At 41.7% G+C, this 21,415-nt stretch overlaps 1 protein-coding gene across 1 annotated transcript; it reads right to left on the minus strand.

The window, feature by feature from the left end:
• Window positions 1–2,652: 2,652 nt before the first annotated feature.
• LOC138875606 (MAR-binding filament-like protein 1) lies at window positions 2,653–4,302 on the minus strand. Its single transcript, XM_070154452.1, has 2 exons — window positions 4,039–4,302; window positions 2,653–3,288 (listed from the first exon to the last, which is right to left on the minus strand). Exons 1-2 carry the CDS (start codon window positions 4,300–4,302, stop codon window positions 2,653–2,655), a joined length of 900 nt encoding a protein of 299 aa, XP_070010553.1.
• Window positions 4,303–21,415: the final 17,113 nt, after the last annotated feature.

Consider the following 21,415-nt stretch of genomic DNA (forward strand, 5'->3'; position numbering starts at 1 on the left):
ATAGTGATGCTCTGGGGATGATTTCAAGGATAATAACGAAGTGGAAGCTGTGTTAATGGTGGGAGAATGAGACGATTGTTCGATCGCCATTAGATGAGTACTTGGTAACGAGTAGAGAGAGAGAAGGAGAGAGACGAGGAGAAGATCTTAGCTATACAAAGGAGATGAAGGTTCATGACTTGCCGTGAGAGAGAAGGGAAATTTTATTGGAAGAAGGGCTAATGATGAGTGGAGAGAGAGAAATAGGTTCTGAATAGTTCTGAAAATGGCGGTAGGTTTGTGGGGAAGTGTTACCGTGCAGAGGGGATGAAAGGATTGAAATACAAGACATGACATGCAGACTTTGAATAGTCGGATGATGTGGTAGCTGAGTTAATTTTGTTAAGCACAATTCCCCTTTTTTATTCTGAGAGGGCATGCAGAATAAGAACATTACTACTAACCTGAGGTACAAGAACTTGATGCCAGATCAATTTTTTGAAAAGGTTTTAGCAACTCCTTTCTTTGCAGTTCATAACTGTACCTTTAGCTTCTATGATCATCATGTGTGTTTACATACATCGGTATTGATGTGAGTTAGGCTTGGTCAGAAAACACTTTAGCTTCCTTTACCTAACGGTGTCTTACATAGCTAACTAATGGAGAATCAGGTTCTTGATTAGATTCTTATGACCCCATCTTCACCTTGATTGATCCTCAGAAGATGATCTCACTATTCAATGGCTTGATCCTCTTGTTTTTGAAATTCTTCTTCCGTTGTTGATAAGGCCATTGAGTTTTTCTTCCTTGTCTCCCAAAGGATGAGGCATGAATCATGACAAGTGAACCGTTCCAGAAGTGCTTTTCCTTTCCATAGAAAAACCTACATAGTTAACATCATAATACCCCACAGGATTAAAAGCACTGTCACCTGAGGGGTAACACAAGACTAGGTCCTGAGTTCCTTTAAGGTAATTCAAACCTTTTGTGGGCAGTCTTCAAGTAGGATTCCTACGGACTTACACTTTGGATTCTATTCTGGAGTGGAGATATAGAAGAAAAAGAAAACAATTACACGCTTATCTAACTCTAAAATAAAAAAGAGTGATTGACTTGTCACGTAGATGGGAGCCTTTAGTTTTCCAATTTGAGACAGAAGTTTGATTGAAGAGGGAGATTTGGAGGTTAATTTGATTTTCCCCATTTTGTTTTCTGCTGCTTGTGGAGTGCCATGAGCTGCATCTCTACTCTTCCTTCAGCTTCAATGGTAGTAGGTGATGTACCAGGTTCTTTGTGGGACGTGGAGGATGATGTTGCGTTGTCTTTTGCCAGTCTCCTTCATCTTGCTCATTTTATCATCCTCCCTATTTGAAGCCTCTAATATTTCCCAAAGACCAGAGTTGGTTCATCATATTGATCATCACCGTTTCTTTCTTGGCAAGAGACGGTGTCTAGTTGAGTACCCCATGATCACCTCCTACCATTTTGTGTGCCCTTTGTTGGAGACTTTGAGGCCTTGTTTTGTGGATTGTACCCCAGAAGGATTCCTTCGCTCGTCCTTTTTGCATTGAGCTTCCCAAGCTGATCCTTCATGTTGTCGAGAATATGGCCTTTTCCTCTATTTTGCAGCTCCTAGTGGGTTTTAATTTAGGAGGGACCTGATCCAACACCTGTTCTCCAAGTAGAAAGCAGTATTTATTGATTTTGCCCAGAATTTCTTGGTGATTCCATAGTCGATGAGCATTGTCCATGCGGCATTTTCCAATTCCATTCTTTCTTTCAGCACTACCATTTTGCTGTGGAGTCCTTGATTGTCGAGAACCTGTGTGTGATCCCTTCTTCCCCCTCCTCATTTGTATTGTGAACTCATGTTCAGGTGACACTTAAGTTTGGCAGATTACATACCAGGTCCTACTAAGTTAATTTATTCGGAGGTGAGAAACTTGCATATACCAATCCTTCATGCCAAGGTTCAAACTTCACTCATCTCATTCCACCAGCTTGTGGAGATTCATAATTAATTTGGAGTGGATGTTCTTGTTTCATTTGTCCACCGAGACCACTTGGCCAGTTATCAGATTGATGACTGTACTTTTCAGGTCATTCACATAGTAAACATTCCCACTTGAGTGCCAACAGAGCCTTTCCACTTTTTCATTCACTGAGAATGTACCCTTTACTTCCTTCTTAAGGATATATTCCCTTCCTGCAGGGCTTTCAGTGAGACGAGATTCATGATATTTTCAGCTGCGAGCTTTTAAGCATACACGATCCATAGTCCATTGCAGTCCACTTCCTCTCACTGTTCCTTGCTCATGCAAATCAAGGGTTAGATTTAGGAACCCAAACTAGTTTGGGTCCCTTCTTATGATAGAAAGGATGAATGAGGGCTTTCCTAGTCCATGCAGGCAACATCCACTTTTTGCGAGTGATACCTGGTCATTTGTTAGTAGTCACTTCATCAGTAAACACTTTATTTTTCTGAGCAGACTGAGCCCTGGCCTAACAATTTTCTTTAAAATGCCTATTGTTCTCACAGTGGGTACATAGCCAGTTATCAGGTATAGTGAAATACTTGTTGTGTGGGTTGTAGGGAGTTTTCTCCTTTTGGAACCCGATGCCCTGCTTGTTCCCACTATTTTTGAGATACATGGTAGTGACAGCATCTGAGGACTAGGTCCACCTCAGATATTTCTCAAGATCGTTTCTTACTTTCTCCAATTCAGCTTGAAGTTGCTGATTTCTCTCGAGTTCACTGCAGAGACTGGTTTTCACAATAGTTAACTCCTTTTCAAGCATGATGTGCGTCTCACTCGCTACTTCCTTTCCTTTCCCAAGACTTATATTCCTATGTTCTCTATTGAGTCCCTCAATGGTTTCCTCTAGATCAGTGCATATTACTAATAGGTCATCCCTTTCTTCTTTAGTAGATGTAACTTTTTCTTCTAAGGTGTGCTTCTCATTGTTAAGGCCTTCTATTGTTTCTTTTAGATGAACAACTACTACCATCAGATCGTCTCTCTCATTTTCCACACTAGTTATTCTTTCATTCAAGGTTTCCTTTTCTTTTTCAAGATTAGCTATGGTCTCATTTAAGTCTACTACACAGACCACTAGATCATCTTTAGATTGCTCTGCCTCTCCTAGTTCTATGGTCAGGATCTCCTTATCGTTTATAAGGCTATAATAGGCATCAACTAGGACATTAGATAAAGACCTTAGCTTCTTAGAAGAATAGGATTTAAGATTTCTCTGAACATCCCTGAAGTTTATCTCATCATCTTCATCTTCTTCATCATCATCATCTGACTAAGCCATCAGCGCAAACAGTGAATCAAACTTCGTTGCTTCAGTTTCCACTGCCATCATGGAACTGTTTTCTGCATCTGATTCCTTTTCGGATTCACTCAAGGAGTCTCCCCAAGTAGCAAGAGCCTGCTTAACAATATTGTCTACAACACTTTTATGATTGAATCTTTTATCTGGAACCAAGTTCCTTTTTCCTACTTTGTTAGGATTTTGCTTGTATTGCTCCTGTTTCGCGAGTGGACAGTCTTTGATAAAATGCCCTAACTTTCCTCATCTGTGACAGAGATCGTTGTTCCTTGTTTTACTTGAACTGCCCTACTTTGGTATACCACCATTTCTTCGTACCGTCTTTTGAAATCTCTTAGTAAGATAGGCCATGTCACTATCTTTATCACTTGAATCACTACTTTCAGCCTTAAGCACTAGGTTCTTTTCCTTCTTGGGCTCTCTTCTTTAATTTTCTTTCTTTCTTTTCATCGCGTATGTCTTCAGATTACCAATCAACTCGTCCATAGTCAGAGTCTATAGATCTTTAGCTTCAGTGATGGCATTTACCTTACTTTCCCAAGACCCAGGTAGAACACTGAGGATTTTCCTTACAAGTTTATTTCTGGGAATGACATCTCCAAGTGAGTGAAGCTCATTTATGATGGAGGTGAATCTGGTGTGCATATCTTGTATGGATTCATCATCCTTCATCTCGAAGAGCTCATATTCAGTGGTGAGCATGTCGATCTTGGATTGTTTGACCTGAGTAGTTCCTTTGTGTGAGGTTTGTAAAGCTTCCCATATTTCTTTGGCAGTATCACAAGTTGATACTTTGTTGTACTCATCAGGTCTTATGGCACACATCAAGATTTTCTTGGCACGATAGTTCTTTTCTATAGCTTTTCTGTCAATGTCGTTGTACTCTTTTCTCCTTTTGGGCACCATTGGTCCTGTTTCTTGAAGCTTCTTCATGGGAACATGTGGACTATCACAAATGATGTCCCACAGTTCTGAATCTTCTGCCATCATAAAATCATGCATCCGAGTCTTCCACTAGCCATAGTATTGACCATTGAATCTGGGAGGTCTATGGGTTGATTGTCCTTCTTCAAAGTTTGGTGGAGCAGCCATTGAGGATCTTTCCTAGGTGCTTGCCTGATAGGAGAAACCCGCTCTGATACCAATTGTTAGTTTATATGAGTTCACCAAACTATAGAGTACCTGGTCTTCTATGAGATGATGCTTAGAATGCAGTAAAGACTGAAAGTAAAGAAGGCAAGAGATTTTCTACGTGGAAAAATCCCACACAAAGGAATAAAAAAACCACGACCTACTCTTGTAGGCTTTTAACTCTACTAACTTGCAATCTCCATATTACAAGCCACTTTGCAAAAACCCTATTCCAAAGACATCAAACTAACTTGTGATGCAACCGCCACAAGCCACTCTATAACTATCCTAGTTACAACGGTTTTAAACTTATGACTATCCCTAGTCACAACATAAACTCAGAAGTTTACGAATTTTGGTTTGTTCCTAAGACAACGCTTCTAAGAAAGCAAACTAGGAATTACAATGACGAACAAATAACAAGATTACAACTCAACTACGGATGTACATAAACTCATTTAGGAACTGATCCTTAGTGGAGTTGTCTTATTGTTCTTGACACACCAGTGACTTCAATACCGGATGAATATTTCTTATTTCTTGAGAGAATATCACTGAATGCACAAAGAATGGTGTGTCTTGCACCAGGTTGTTTTATCACAAAAGTTAGCACAATGGATAATGATGTCAACTCTTGATGTACGCTTCTTCCCAATGAGAAATGACTGTAGTATTGTCTGCACAACCACTTTTGGGCAGTTGCGTTCCAGCTAGATAGTGAACTCTCTACTTCTGTCAGGACACACCAGCGGACCAGGTCCTAGTTGTGTTCCTCTTCTGTGACAGTTGCTAGATGGTCACTTTCTTCTGCTACGTTCCAGCTATGTATTTAACTTGTACTTCTGTCAGAGAACTTTATATTGATTTCGAACAATCACTGACTTGTGCTTGTGTCGGAGAACCCTAAGGGACCAGGTCACCAGGTCCCTGTTATGTTCCTCCTTGTGGTCGTTCATCCATTTGCTGATTTTCAGACTTTGATCGGGTCACATAAAATGTATACCCTGTGGGCCAGGTTCTCTATCTCGTTCTTCATGACAAGTTTGTTAGATCATCAAAACATAAGAAGTATAATGCCAAGACATTGAAAACCCATCACCTTCGCATTCGCGTAGGCTTGCTCCCCTTGCAAGCGTGTTTGCAAGTCAACTCCCGCATTCGCGTAGAGTAACTAGCTGCCTTCCCCCAGTATCCCAAAACTCTTTGCATTCGTGTGAGGAAGGTCGTGTTCGCAAAGGGTAAGCCCTCCACTTCTTTGTGTTTGCGACCAGTTCCCCCATTCGCGAAGACGAAATCTGCCCCAGCCCATGTTCCCCTTCGTGATCGCTAGAGAAGCTTTGCGATCGCGAAGCACATCACACCAGACACCGTAAAACATTTGAAACCAACATTTTCTTAAGTCCGAAATGGTTCGTAGCCTATCAGAAACTCACCCGAGCCCCTCGGGCTTAAACCAAACATGCACACAAGTGTAATAATATCATACGAACTAGCTCGCACGATTTGAACAAAAAAATAATAACTAAAACTACGAATCAGACATCAAAATGCATGATATGTCAAAGAAAACTCAAGAACTTCTAAAATCACAACCGAGCGTCCAAATCGTACCAAACCAACTCTGTTTTGCACCAAAATTTGCAGACAAGTTTCAAATATCAAGATGGACCTAGACCAAGTCCCGAAATCAAAATCCGAACCCAGTAGCCACAAAGTCAACCTACGGTCAAACCTAGAAAATTTTAAAACCTTCAAATTACTAGCTTTTGGCAAAACAAGTCAAATCAAGTTAGGGACTTCTGAATTCAATTTCGGGCATATGTCCAAGTCAAAAATCATGATACGGACCCAATGGGATCGTCAAAATACTGATCCGGGATCATTTACACAAAATATTAACTGTAGTCAACTCAAGTTATTTTTAAAGCCAAAAATCATGTTTTCTTCAAATTTTCACATAAAATCTTTCCGAAAAAAGACACGAATTGCGCATGCAAATCGAGAAATATTAATTGAAGCTAATAGAGGTCCCGAAATACCAAAATAAGGTATAGTACTCAAAACGACCTATCGGATCGTCACATTCTCCACCTCTAAAGAAACGTTCATCCTCGAACGGACATAGAAAAGTACCTGGACTGGTGAAAAAGTATGGGTATCTACTCCGCATATCGGACTTGGACTCTCACATAGCTACCTCGATCGGCTGACCTCTCCACTGCACTCTCATAGAAGGATAACTCTTAGACCTCAACTTCTGGACCTGCCGGGCTAGAATAGCCACCGGCTCTTCCTCATAAGTCAAATCCTTGTCCAATTGGACTGAGTTAAAATCTAATACATGGAACAGATCACCGTGAAAAAGGAATTACAAGACAAGAGGGAGAAGCAGAATGAGAGGAAGAGATAGAAGGTGATAAAACTAGTGATGAATCTCTCACAATTTGATCACGAGAATCAGAAGATATGAAACCTTTATAAGAATTAGGTTTGTAGGGGGACTGTGAAGCAAGATGAGTTGACATATTAGGTGTAAAAACACCTGTATTAGGAGTGATTTGAGTTACTAGAAAAATAGGTGTATTTTTCTTGTTGTTGTTGAGGTACAAAGGAAAAATTCTCATAAAAACTACATTTCTAGAAACAAAGCACTTCATAGATTGTAAGTTTAGTAACTTATATCCCTTCTTCCCAAAGGAGTAACTAAGAAAAACGCAAGGGACAGACGTATGATAAAGTTTAGATCTATTTTTGGACAAAGTAGAGGCAACGCGCAAACACCCAAAAGTTCTTTAAACATTGTAATCAGGTTGTCTCCCAAATAGTTTTTCATAAGAAGTTTTGAAATATAGGACATTTGAAGGGTATCTATTAATGAAAAAAGTGGTTGTAAGGAGACAATCTCCCCAATAGGAAATAGGTAATTGGGACTAAAATAGCAGGGCCGTACAGGTTTCAAGAAGATGCTTGTGATCCTCTCCATAATACTTTTTTGTTTAGGGTTAGCCACACCTATAGTTTGGTGAACTATACCTTGAGAAGTGAATAATCAGAAGTAACAGTACTAGAACCTAGCTCTAAAGCATAATCAGAGCCTTATCATCTTAACCTTAGTATCAAACTGTCTTTGAACCATGGCTAAGAAACATTTTAGAACATTGAAACCATTGCTTTTGGTGCTAAGTAGATATGTATAAGTCCTTCTATTGTAGTCATCAACTATGGTTAAGAAATACTTATAACCATCATGGGTGCTTATTTGTATGGGCCACAAATGTCTATATGATCAATTCAATAATACAAGGGGAAGAAATAGAACTGATTTGAAAAGGCAATTTGGTTTGCCAGGCCAACTTACTAACTTCACAAGAATGATGCAATTGTGATATAGAAGAAGATGGAATAACTGAAATTTTATTCATATTAGAAAGGCATATGCCACAAAAGGTTGTGTCATACATACATCGCTAGAAACTCTAGGAAAACTGGAAACAAAAATTACAAACTTTAGCTATAATTGGTTGTGTATATTGATTTCTAACTAGGAGATAAGTTGATATGCACTCATAGGCCTAGAGCTAAAATGACTGAATTGTATGACATATATTCTATTCCTGACTTCACTAATTACTAGTGGGCTCTTCACTGAGAGGCCATGCATTACATCACCAAGAGAAGAAAAGATTAGAAGACAACTAAATTATTTGCATAATTTCTAGACAGAAAGAAGGTCAATTTGAAACTTAGAACATAAAGAACATTGTTCAGAATAAAATTTGGAAAAAATATTTCAAATTTCCTAAATGAGTGACTTTGACCTTAAAGGAGTTTGGTAGTGTAACATACATATGTTTAATTATGACCTTAGATCATAAAAAATAGACCTATCAACTGTCACATATTCTAGGCTCCTGTTATCTAATATGTAGGAGTGAGAGTTAACTAAAGAAACAGAAGGAGAAGAATTGAGGTTAGGCAATGCTTTACTAGCACATTTGGCATTTACTACAACATCAACATTTTGCTCATGTTATTCAATCTTAACCTGTTGAAGTAAAGTAAAAAGTTGATTAAACTGATCTTGAGTGATAGATCTATTACTGTCATTTTCCCCAAGGACATTGATTGTTTCTATTGCATTTTCTATTGCTGTGTATACTACATTGTTGTGTTCTCCTCCCTGATATTTTTTGGATTTTGTGAACTTAAAATTTACAGTAATACCCACAATCATGTAGCTTTTTGCAACATGTCCTGCTTCCCTGCAGTAGTTGTACACTTGGTAGGTTTTTTTCTTCATAAAGCTCCTTTCTATTTGAAATCAGAATTTCTTGTTTCCGACCTTCAAACTTGTTTATTGCTAGGAAAGCAGACTCTGCAGCATACTATATCACATAGATTTCCCTTTATTTTTTTATCTTTTATGAAAAAGGAGAATGTCTAGCTGAATGGGTAGTGGTGATAGATGTTTCTCTTGACACTTGAGTAGGCTTCATTTCATCTTATAAGGAACTGAATGAGTCTCACATCTTATGGAGCTTCAATGTTTTGGACTTTCCTGCACAAGAACACTGCAAGTGCGATGAACACAAGTGGTCAGGGTGTCAAGTTCATCTCGTATGCGTTTGACTTTAGTGTAGTATTCAGCCACATCTGATGAGCCTTGTCCTAGATTACTTAGTTCTTTCTGCAATTGATAAAGTTGGGTCCCATTACATTAACCAAACCTATCTTCAAGCTTTGTCAATAAATATTTGGTTTTCTTTGAGTAGGTACCACTTTGTGCTATTTCTTTCGATAATGAGTTTAGGAGATGATAGAATTTAAGGGTCCACCAAACTATATAGAGAACCAGGTTTTCTATTAGTTACCATAGAAATTATGCACACTGTAGTATAATGACAAGAGAAATTTTACATGAAAAATTTCGAGCTCAATAAGATTAAAAACCACGATCTACCCTGTAGGATTTCAACTTTACTACTGAGCAACTTTTAGATTACAACTATGTAACCTAGGAACTAACCTCTTAATCCCTCACTAACTTGTAACACTCTATTACAAGACACTTTGTAATAACTCTATTAAAAAGACTTTACAACTCGACTAACTCTAGCCAAGACACAAACACAAGGGTTTATAATATACAAATGATTTCCTACACAATGCTTCTAACTAAGCTAAGTAGGAATTACAAGTAAAGAACTATTACAAAGTTACAAACTCAACTAAGGATATACAATAACTTGATAGGTAGAACTGGTCCATAGCAGTGTTGTTCTTTGTTCTTGATGCACTTGAGAATCGTTTTCTTGAGGATCAATCACAGTGAGTGTGCTTGAGTAAACTTTCTAAGTTTTCAAGTGATTTGTTTTGCATTCCTTGATGTTAATAATGCATTTGTGACATCACTTGGAATGATGTAAGCAAGATAGGTAAAAGACACTCCCCATAAAGTTGACTGCTGCACTGTTTCTGCATTGTAGCATGTGCAGGAAACAACTGTACAATTGGGGCAATTGACTTGTGCAGTTTCCTCAGGAAACAGTAGCTATATGTTCCCTCTGTTGTTCCTTTGACTCTGAAAAGTTGAACCATATCCCAAGCTGGAACCTTTTGATCTTAAGATTTTGGGAATTTGTAATAGGTTCCTTATCTGGTTCTTGATAGTAAGTTTGTTAGATCATCAAAATATAACACGGATACACCTATAACATATCAATTTTCCCTTTTTTGATGATGACAAACTTATAATTCAAGTTCCCCCTAAGAACCAACATTTCCTGTATTCCCCCCTGAATCGGTTTCCCATCCCGTTCCCCTAAATTTTTTCCCCCTTTTGGCATCATAAAAAGACTAGTAACAGGTTTTTAGCAAAAAGAAGTCTAGCTTGAGTTAAATCATGCCACTTGTGTGAACACAACATGACTAAAAACAGAGCACAAAGACAAGGCATATACAACAAAAAGGGAAAAGCTTCCATTAAACAATTTAGATTTTTAAAACAGGGAGGAGATTCAATGTTACTCACAACCATCTACAATTCAGAACAAAAAAAAAACAAATACCACAAACATCATCGGACACTGATCATAAGAAACCAACACTTAAGACTTGACACTGAGGGGACCCTATCTAGGGAGCACTGGAATGAGAGGGCTTAGAAGAAGAGGCAAGGGTTTGGAGGACGAGATCCATTCGAGCATTTGTCGACATTTGCTCATTGAGCAGTTTCTCTTTCAGGTCCTCCACCTGTTTCTTGAGATCAACATTCTCCTTGGTCAAATGGGCAACCTCTTCACTTTGAAAGATACTGGAACCAGGTGCCTCATGAAGCTAACTTAACTGACTCTCAAGAATAGCATTCATTGCTTTCAACTGCCTTATCTCAGCAATAGCACTGTTTTGAGCGTTGATCAACTGAGAAATGGTAGAAGTGCTTCCAACTCCTCTAGGCCTATCAATGCACTCACATTCTTCTAGAGTGGCCTTGGAGAAGGTTTGCTTCTTAGTGCCCACTTTAGTTTGTCCCAGAGGAACCTTGAAGTACTCAATGACCTTGGTGCCAAGGAACCCATAAGGCAGCCCATGATTACCATCTTTAAACTCTGCCACTTTCTGAATGTGCTTTATCATGATCCCAGGTAGGTTGATGATAGTGAAGTTGTCCAGTGCTTCCATGAGGAACAAGTTTGCACAAGAAGTGATAGATCTTCTCTCAGTACGAGGAAGCAAGACCTTGTTCACGATCTCAAATAACAATTGGTACACTGGAAGGAGGTCCTTCTTCTATACCCGTTCCCCTTGTTGAACTGCTCTGTCCTTGAGGATAGCGTTTCTAAAATTTTAAGAACAAGTTCCCTGAACAGTAGACAGCCCTTTAGCAAGCACACCAATAATAGACCCCAACAAAGCAGAATCCATACCATATCAACTCCATTCACCAGTACCCAAATGTGATCATCCTCAACTTTGAAGAAGTCGGCCTAGAAACTTTGTACTTCCTCCTCATACACTTTTGGAGCATCACTTGTGAATAAATGTGTCCACTGATGAAACTCACAAATTTCAACCAACTGTCTTATTCCAGCCTTCTCCAAAATGTCAGGGGCAAATATGCGGCCCCATAGCACTTTTTGATTCCTCAATTTCTCTTTCCTAGCACTCCTTGGATCACCACTTTTGGCCTTCTTTGAGGAACCAGGTTCCTCATCAGTATTAGCTTTTCTTTTAGCAGACTTGCGAACATTCTTTCCATTTTCATCAGACTTCACAGACGTTTCACCCAATTCTTCCATCACCTTGGCAGCAAACTCTTCCACCAACTTATCACCAGATTCTTTCACTATATTTCACTAGAGACAACATCATCAGACTTGTTCAGATTTTCAGCAGTCACAGAAGATCCCCTTTTAGGCTTGGGGAGACCATGCTTCTGTAAGAGATTTCTAGTCAAGGAACCAGGTTCCTCGTCTACTTCATCATCCACATTCACAACAGGCATTGTCTTCTTACTCACATCTTTCCCATCTTTCACCAATTTTCTTCTCCTTAACTTAGCTTGGCTGTTCTTAAGAGCAAACTCAAGAGCCTCCTTCTTTTGAAACCTTGTAGTTGGTCGCTTAGGAGTAAACTCTTGAGAAACCATTAGTCTACGCCTAGTCAAGCTAGCAATTGGCATATCATCAGAATCCTCTTCATTTTCCCCAAGTTCTTCTCAGTTTCAGATCTCATCTCAGGCACAACCACAAACAAAGGCTCAACATCAAAATGAGGAGAGGGAGCATGGTCAATACTGACCTGGGGCTCTTGAGAGGATCCCTGAGTTGGATTCTTCAAAGAGGGATCAAGTCCCTTATTTGGTACCCCAGTAGTATTGTCATGTGCCAATTGTTCAACAAGCACAATCTCTCTACCCTCTACCAAAGTCTTAGACTCTTCCCCTTGAGACTCAGACCCATCCTCACTTCCTTCGATAATAACCCCTTTATTAGCTATAGATAGCATGTTTTCTATTGCTTCTTTCTCTTGTAACTCCATGGAAAACACAGAAGAAGAAGGAGTTGTACCTTTGGGCTCAAGATTAGGAACTGAAGCATTTTCAAAACCAACAGTTTGGTCTGCATTTGACCCTTCATCCAAAGGAAGACTAGAGATTTCCCGATTTTCCTTTTCGCCAATTGTGCCGTGTTTATCCAGATTTTCCGGCGAGGCAAGAGGAGAGATCGTATCCACAAACCTTTTAGGAGTTGAGATTTTGCGACTTCGATTAGAACCAGAACTTGATTGGGTAGGAGAGGAGACTGAGTGTGGGGGTGACTCTGCCCTAGGGTTTTAGCTAGTAGTAGTGAGGAGAGAGGAGTCTAACATTGATGTTTTAACCGATGAGGACTTATTTGGGGTGTTACTTGGAACACTCGAGTTTTCATGATTTTTATCTATAATGAGAAGTGATCAGTTGAAGAAAAGGGATGGGTAGTTTGAAGAGAGAAAGAAGAAGGCAGAGTTTGAAGTTTGATGTGAAGAGTTGTGACAGTGATGGATGTGTTTAAGATGGATAAGGGACCAGTTAAGAAAGGGCAACAGTTTTGGGAGTCAGGTCGATTATTAACGGGTGAGACGTTTGGGTTCAAAAAATGCCAAGAAAAGAAAATGATACACTGGATACAGTGATGACATGGCACTTATTTTAACAGTTCAAAATTATACATGAGAGAACACAGAAGCTACTAACCTGTGTTAGGAGAAGCAGGTTCCTGACTAATCCTGCATCTGTAAGCTTTGCCATTTTTACTAGCGTGCACTACATCAGCTGCCTATTAGCTCTGTAATGATCATGCGTGACTACCTTTAATGGTATAGAGATGAGTTAGACTTTGCCAGAAAACACTTTTTAGTTAATTTTACCTGAACATTTCTTTCATAGCCAATCATCAAGGGACTAGATTCTTAGTTGGGTTTTATCAAACCTAGTGCTAGGCGATTTCTTTCAAAATGTTCTCTGCTCAAGGCCTTGGTAAATATGTCTGCAATTTGATCTTCTGTGCTGTAGAATTTCATGCAGATGAGCCCCTTTTCAACATTGTCTTTGAGGAAGTGGTGACGCACATCAATGTGCTTGGTTCTCTTATGTTGGACTAGATTTTTGGCCATATTGAGTGCACTTGTACAGTTGCACAGGGGGGTACACAGTCAAAGAACACTCCAAAGTCTTCCAACTACTATTTGATCCACAACAATTGAGTACAACAAGAAACAACTGCTACATATTTTGTTTTTGCAGTTGAGAGTGCCACCGAGTTTTGCTTCCTTGTGCCCCATGAGATTAGAAAAGAACCCAGGAAATGTGCCATTCCAGACGTGCTTTTCCTATCCACCAGATATCCTGCATAATTAGTATCAACATACCCAATAAGATCAAAGCTGTCACCTAAGGGACAATAGAGAACCAGGTCCTGCGTTCCTTTGAGATATCTTAATATTCTCTTAGCAGCCTTCAAATGAGATTCCTTTAGATTAGATTGAAACCTTGCACAAAGATCCACGCTAATCACAATGGATGGTTTGCTTGCAGTGAGATACAAGAGTTACCCTATGATCCCTCTATACATAGTCTGATTTACAAGGGAACTGGGTTCATCCATGTCTAGACGAGTAGCTGTGGCAATAGGAGTGTCAATAAATTTTGATGCCTCCATGTCAAACCTTTTCAGCAGCTCCTTGATGTATTTCTGTTGACTTATCAATGTTCCCTTTTGAGATTGCTTCACTTGAAGTCCCAGGAAGAAATTTAATTCTCCCATCATACTCTTCTCGAACTCACTTCCCATGAGTTTTCCAAACTCTTCACAAAGAGAGTCAGTTGTGACTCCAAAAATGACATCATCAACATATACTTGAACGATGAGCAGGTTCCTCCCTCGTTTCTTCAGAAAAAGTGTGTTGTCAATTTTCCCTCTTGTAAAGCCATTTTCTAGAAGGAACTTTGATAATCTTTCATACTAAGCTCGGGGAGCCTGCTTTAGGCCAGATAGTACCTTGTCCAGTTTGAACACATGCTCAGAATGCTCGTCACTCTCAAATCCAGGAGGTTGCTTGACATAAACTTCTTCTTTTAGGAAGCCATTCAGAAATGCACTTTTGACATCCATTTGGAACAGTGTGAATTCCATATGTGATGCAAAGGAAATAAGGATTCTGATAGCTTCCACTCGAGCAACTGGTGCAAAAGTTTCATCATAGTCAATCCCTTCTTCCTTATTGTAGCCTTGAACTACTAGCCTTGTATTATTTCTTGTTGTGTTTCCAAACACATCAAGTTTGTTCCTGAATACCCACCTGGTTCCTATAACGGTTTGATCTGCAGGTTGAGGAACCAGGTGCCATACTTTCTTCCTTTCAAAGTGATGCAGCTCTTCTTGCATGGGATTGATCCAGTCTGCATCTTTCAAAGCATCTTTGATGTTTTTGGGCTCTATTTGAGAAACAAAGGCTGAGAAGGCAAGTGAGTTTCTAGCTTTTGACCTGGTTTGAATTCCTGAGTCGAGAGGAGTGATTATGTTGTCAAGGGGGTGTGAACTTTTGTGTTTCCAATTTGGTACCTGAATCTCATTAGTAGAAGACCCAAGTATGCCTGACTGAGGTTCTTGCCCTCTTCCTGTTTTAGCAAGTGGAGTACCTTGGACTACATCAATAACTCTATTTTCAGCTTCAATTGTTGTGATCGTGGGACCAGGTTCCTCTCCAATGGATGGAGATGTATTTGCATCATCTTCAGTGGATTCCTTGACATGACTCATCTTGTCTGCCTTTCCATTTGCCATGTCAATAACTTCACATACAGATAAAAGTTCTCCATCTTGGTCAACACGTCTGTCCTTCTCACAGGAGAGGTAAGATTCATCAAAGATCACATGTATACTCTCTTCAACACATTGAGTCCTTTTGTTGTATATGTGTGCGGCAAAAATCAGAGGACTTAATTTCTGGCTATCAAGACATTTCGGAAGAATGCCTCGAGACCCCAAGGGCGTGGAGCCATGACCGAATCCCCTCCCTCGGGGCCGTCGAGGCCCGACTCAGGGAAAATGGAGATCGAAGCCAGGACAGAGGGGAAGCTTCCAAGGCACACGGCTAAGTCTGATAGGGTGGGCCTATCCAGAGCCTATGTTGAGGCGTCGCGTCAAGCCGTCCCATCTCCATAATTTATAATTAATGCCCATGTACTAGTAGCTGGGTTCCCCTCCTATATAAAGGGAACTCACACTACCTTATAGGAGGCGGATGTTGCTCCATTTCTCCACAAGATCAATAATCTCTCTCTCTCTCTCTCTCTCTCTCTCTCTCTTTTCATTCTAATTTGCTCGTTCTCACTGGCTCGAGGCCACTTCAATATTCATCGTTCTCTTACTTGTTCTTCATCTTATCGCTCAGTATTGGCCATAAAGAGCTTTATTTAATCATATCTTAATTGTTATCCCATTCGCGATCGTCCCCGATAGCTCGAGCTCGACCCGAACATTGACCCCGAGGTCCCCCATCGATCAGTCCTGCATCCGAGTAACAGGCCTCTCGGTTTGATTACTGCCTCATTTTAGCTTGCATTTCATCGTTAAACTTTACATTCTTAGCATCAACTACTCTAAAAACTAGCTCGAGAATAGATCACGTATTTTTAGAATCCCATTTACAAATTTAATTATTGTTACCATTTTCACAGTAAATAGTTTGGCGCCCACCGTGGGGCTAAAAATAAAAGTGATTATTTTCTTGTTGGTTTCATTGCACAAACACACATTATCTTTCACACTTTTTCTTATCCAAGATCCTTTGATTTCAGGTCAAAATGTCTGGCTCGGTAAACAGAGTCGAGAACGACAACCTCGAAAACCATGGGGAAAATGGCGTGGCTGCCCCGGCCGCTGGAGCATCACCACAAAATCTTGATAACGCACCCGGACCAATTCTAGCGGACACGGATTCGCAGGACCCACAACAAGTCGACGAAACTTCTCACACCGACAGGAGCATACGGCGCAGCGACCGACAGGAAGCTCAAAAAACCCCGGCCCGAGAAGAACAGGAAGTTAGTCTTCATGTTATTTTTGAAATGTTGCAGGCACAACAACTGGCCATTGCTCAGTTGCAAAGCCATCCGAAGACTCCCAGCACAGCAGCACCAGAGACAACTCCCCCCGCTGAGCAAGTACCTGAAAGGTCAAGCAATAACGGGTCAGTGACCGACCCTGCCATAGTGAAGATGCTCGAAGACCTCACCAAAAGGATTGAAACAGGTGAGAAAATGATTGCAGCCAATGATAAAAAGGTCGAGACCTACAACTCTAGGGTGGATCAGATCCTGGGAGCACCCCCGGTCCTGAAAGGTGTAGATTCGAGAAAGTTCGTGCAACGGCCGTTCCCAGAGGAAGCGGCTCCGAAACCCATTCCAAAAAAGTTTAGAATGCTGGAACTCCCTAAGTACAACGATACCACCGACCCCAACAAACACGTTACTGCCGACACCTGTGCCGTAAAAGGCAATGATATAAAGAATGACGAGATCGAGTCCGTATTGCTGAAAATATTCGGAGAACCGCTTTCAAAGGGGGCCATGATGTGGTATCACAACTTGGCTCCCAACTCCATAGATTCATTCATCACACTAGCAGACTCCTTCGTAAAAGCACATGCTAGAGCCATCAAGGTAGCAATGAGAAAGTCTAACGTTTTCAAAATCAAGCAAAGAGAGAACGAGATACTGCAGGAATTCGTGTCCTACTTCCAGATGGAACGGATGGAGCTACCGCCAGTCTCCGATGACAAGGCAGTGCAGGTCTTCAACCAAGGCCTGAACGAATGAAGCTCGGTGGCTTCGAAACAGTTGAAGCAGAACCTAATTGAATATCCGGCCGTGACCTGGTCAGACGTCCACAACCGATACCAGTCAAAGATCAGGGCCGAGGATGACCAGCTGGGAGCCCATTCGGGCTTAGTGTACCCAAACAGACTCCTGGCAAAAGAATCAAAACCAAATAAAGAAAGGTACTAGCCGTACCTCAAATACAGAAGGAATGCCCCAAGGCGCAACCTACCTCGCAATGATCGGAGGATAGATCGAGGACAGGACCCTCGAGGACTAGTCAACAGAACCAAGTTCGATCGAAACATAGTGCCAACAAACGTGCCCCACTTATCGGAATACAACTTTAGCATCGATGTGTAAGACATCAACTACAGGACCAAGGATTGCCATCAACTACGAGAAAAAGTGGCTTGACTGCTCAACAAAGGACACCTTCGGGAATTCCTTAGCAATCAGGCCAAAAATCAATTCCGAGAAAGGGAGGCAACCAAGAAAAACAAGGCAAACGAGCCGCAACACGTCATCCACATGATCATGGGGGGCGCCGATGCCCCGCAGAAACCCATAATGAGAAGAACAAACATATCCATCACAAAAGAAAAATGGACTCGGGGATATATCCCCGAAGACGCCATCAAGTTCAGCGAAGAGGACACCGAGGCCCTATCTCAACCCCACAACGATGCCTTGGTAATCTCATTTCTTGTAAATTCTTTTCAGATAAAGCGTGTACTCATGGATCCAGGTAGCTCGACCAATATTATCAGGTCGAGGGTGATGGAACAGCTCGGACTGATCGAACAAATCGTGCCCACCACTCGGGTCCTCAATGGATTCAACATGGCAAGCAAAACAACGAAAGGAGAAATCGTCCTCCCGGTTACTGTGGCCAGCACAACCCAAGGCACCAAATTCCATGCCATCGAGGGATATATGAGGTATAACGCCTTATTTGGGTGGCCATGAATACACTGCATGAGAGCAGTACCATCCACCCTCCACCAGCTGATAAAATTCCCGACAAAAGACGGGATCAAAACTGTCTACGGGGAACAATACGCGACGAGGGGAAATTCCCCACCATATGGCGCATCGTCGGCATCAATGCCTCCACCCTCGGAAGGATCAAAGTGTAAACCAATCACATCTTCGGCCAAGACTGATTAAACACAACGGAGGGCTGCATTAGGGCTCACACCTCGAGAGGGCAGGAACGTACCAAATCCCGAAACGTCGCCTACACATCCTGCGGTGAGAAAGAACTGCTTCACTCCTTTGTTATTTGTTCACTAACCTGTATGCAGACAGCTGTCCGGGACATTCGGAGGTTCTAACTCCACCCGGAGATCCCAAAACCTTAACAGGGCCTGCCGCATTTTTTTCCTCAATCGGATTTCCGCCCCAAAGAGGGTCTCGCCAACAAGATTATTAGTGGAGCAACGTACCTCCAGAGGAGGATCCGATAAGATCACAGGCATTCTCTTGCAGACAAATGACGAGCAATGATCTTCTTTTAAGGGAACCATCCCCTTGGAAGGATCGGGAAACGCCAGACTAAGTTTCAATAGTGTATTATGTATCGGATCGAATGGTCCAAGAAGCCGCGCCCGCATGGGCCGAGCTCATGACAATGAAACAATGAGTGTTTACACCAAGCAATAAAAGGATATCTTTTCAACATCTTATTCTCCAAATAAGGAAATCGTAGTGTATTCTCGGTAGGAACCCTTCCACCGAATGCATCCCGAAATACTCCGGGACTTAGTGTCAACAATTTGACACCCACACGACCCTAGGTTTGGAACTTCGGGCTCATGAAGCCCCAACAAGGTAGCTCCGAGCTCACAAACAGCGGCCTTCTAGCCCAAGAAAACTCAATAACTCGGAGATTGTCGCCAATCGCCATGCACTGGGAAACCCGAAACTATAATACCCCTAGCAGATAGACTCGGTGTAACCAGATCTATTCTACACTACAACAAAAACTATAAGACCTCAACAGGCATGACAAACTGTAAGACCTTAACATGCATGACAAACTGTAAGACCTCAATAAGCATGAAAATCTCGAGGTTTAAGCTATACGTCACATTTGTAAGAATCCCAAAAGGGCATACCCTCTGTGGAGACGCCTAAACTATTACTCGGGATCAAAAATAACTCCGGCCAAACATATATGACTATGATCAAAATGGCTAATACAACCAAATTAATGCGATTCGGGGACGCCCGACCGTTGCTAAACAAAAATCGCATGCCACTACTTCGAATAAACTTCGGAAAGAACCGGTTAAAACAGGCTTCCCTCAACAGGCAAAAATGAGCTTCGACCATGTCAGCTCCAAATCACAAGGCTTCGACCTACTCAACCTACGAGCTATGAACCTTCTGAGGTGCTCAAATATCGCTAATAACGACTTGAAATCGAGGTTCTTCCAGAACCGATGACGGGTCAGGCAAAATTATTTCAAAAGACCTTAACGAGCGGAAAACAAAGCCTACAAAAAGCTCACAGGAAAAACAGCATAAGAGCCATTGTCGCCAGTCAAACGAGCCTCCGGGCCGCACACTAAAAGGTTTCTACGACCAAACAATGTAAAAACCATTGTCGCCAGCTTGACAATTGACAACTTGAGGATTAAAATGAGCTCAAATCGTAACCTGATTCGGAGACCGAATCCAAAATAGTTAACTATGCAAGCTTCCGAGCCACAAGGTCTCAACGACCAAAACAGCGTAAGAGGCACTATCACCAGTCTAAAAATTGAAAGTACTTAAGGGTCAATTAAAGCTTGAGTCGCAACGCGACTCGGAGTCTGGACCCAAAATAGTTAAACTACAATATGCCTAAGGGCACGTCATAAATTCCACTATCGCCAGCTGAGTGAGCCTCCGGGCCACGCGCCTGTATGGTTACTTTGACCTAAAGCACAAAAGGTCATCATCGTCTGCCCATGCAAGCAGGAAAGAACTTGAGGGTCAATTAAAGCTCGAATCGCAATGCGACTCGGAGAATGGACCCAAAATAGTTGATATGGCAAATGCCCAAGGGCAAAAAATAAGAACAATCACTATCTGCCTGCACGGGCACAAAAGATTGAAGGTCGGGCAAGCTCGAGTAAAGGCCTGACTCGAAGACTAAGCCTAAACAGCTGGGCAAAACGTAGAGGCCCCAACGCCTGCTCACATCAAGGATCGTACTTAAAAGCCGTCGGGCCTGCCTGATCAGTTTCGGACCCATGAGTTTCCCGCCAAACACCAAAACCAGCCTGCTTGGTCAAAAGCAATACAGAAAGAGATGCAGAAGAGATAAAACTTCAAGTTTCCTCTTATCTTACATATGCAAAAAAGGTGCACTCTCCATCTACAAACATGCTCCACAAGTATCAAATACAAAGTGCTAAAATGGCAAAATCGACAATCCGCTCCAAATGGCTACAGCTTGCCAGATTTGCTTTCCACAACGTCAGCAAGAAAGAACCGCGCAACACGCTCGTCCGACCTTGCTCGAGCCAATTACTCCGAGAGAACGAAGCCTTTTGCACCGATCTCCTCGAGTGGTCTCTTCGGGATCTGCAATGAACATATTCCTCGATCCTCTTCTCCCGGTCGAGGGCTCGCTTCGGTTCGGCTTGGGCATCAGCAGCATCCTTCATACAAATCGCCATATCCTGATCAGCCTTGGTTTGGGTTAATGCTACTTCAACCCGGGCATCAATTATCTCAGCCCTGGACTTTGAGAGATCAGATTCAAGTCTCCCGATCATATCCGCTTGAACTTTGGCATTGTCATGAGCCAAGCAGAGTTTGGCTTCGAAGGCAGGGACCTTGGTCAAAGCGCCTGTCTCCTCTAAAGCTTGAGCTTGCACCTAAGCCCTTAGCTCACCGTAAGCATTTCTGACACGGTCGATGTCGCCCTTAAGGTACTCCAAGGCCTCCGTCTTTTTCTGCAGCTAGTATAACAAAAAGGGGTTAACCTTAATGTCCACATGAAGCGAGGTGCGTGCTACAAAAGGTTACCTACTCCATCAAATAGCTCTCATAATTTGAGCTTCGGTACGCCTCATATCGCCAATGCAGCAACTCAACCTCCTTCTCCTCGCTAAG

Source organism: Nicotiana sylvestris, chromosome 8, assembly GCF_000393655.2.
Source record: "Nicotiana sylvestris chromosome 8, ASM39365v2, whole genome shotgun sequence".
In the NCBI taxonomy this organism is placed as follows: Eukaryota; Viridiplantae; Streptophyta; class Magnoliopsida; order Solanales; family Solanaceae; genus Nicotiana; species Nicotiana sylvestris.

Bases quoted from the DNA above. Each gene is read 5' to 3' on its own strand.
- LOC138875606 (XM_070154452.1), bottom strand. From the start codon at position 4,302: ATGGCAGAAGATTCAGAACTGTGGGACATCATTTGTGATAGTCCACAT. The intron at 3,289-4,038 runs GTCAAACAATCC...CTGATGGCTTAG, and splicing joins CACACAAAGGAACTACTCAG to TCAGATGATGATGATGAAGA.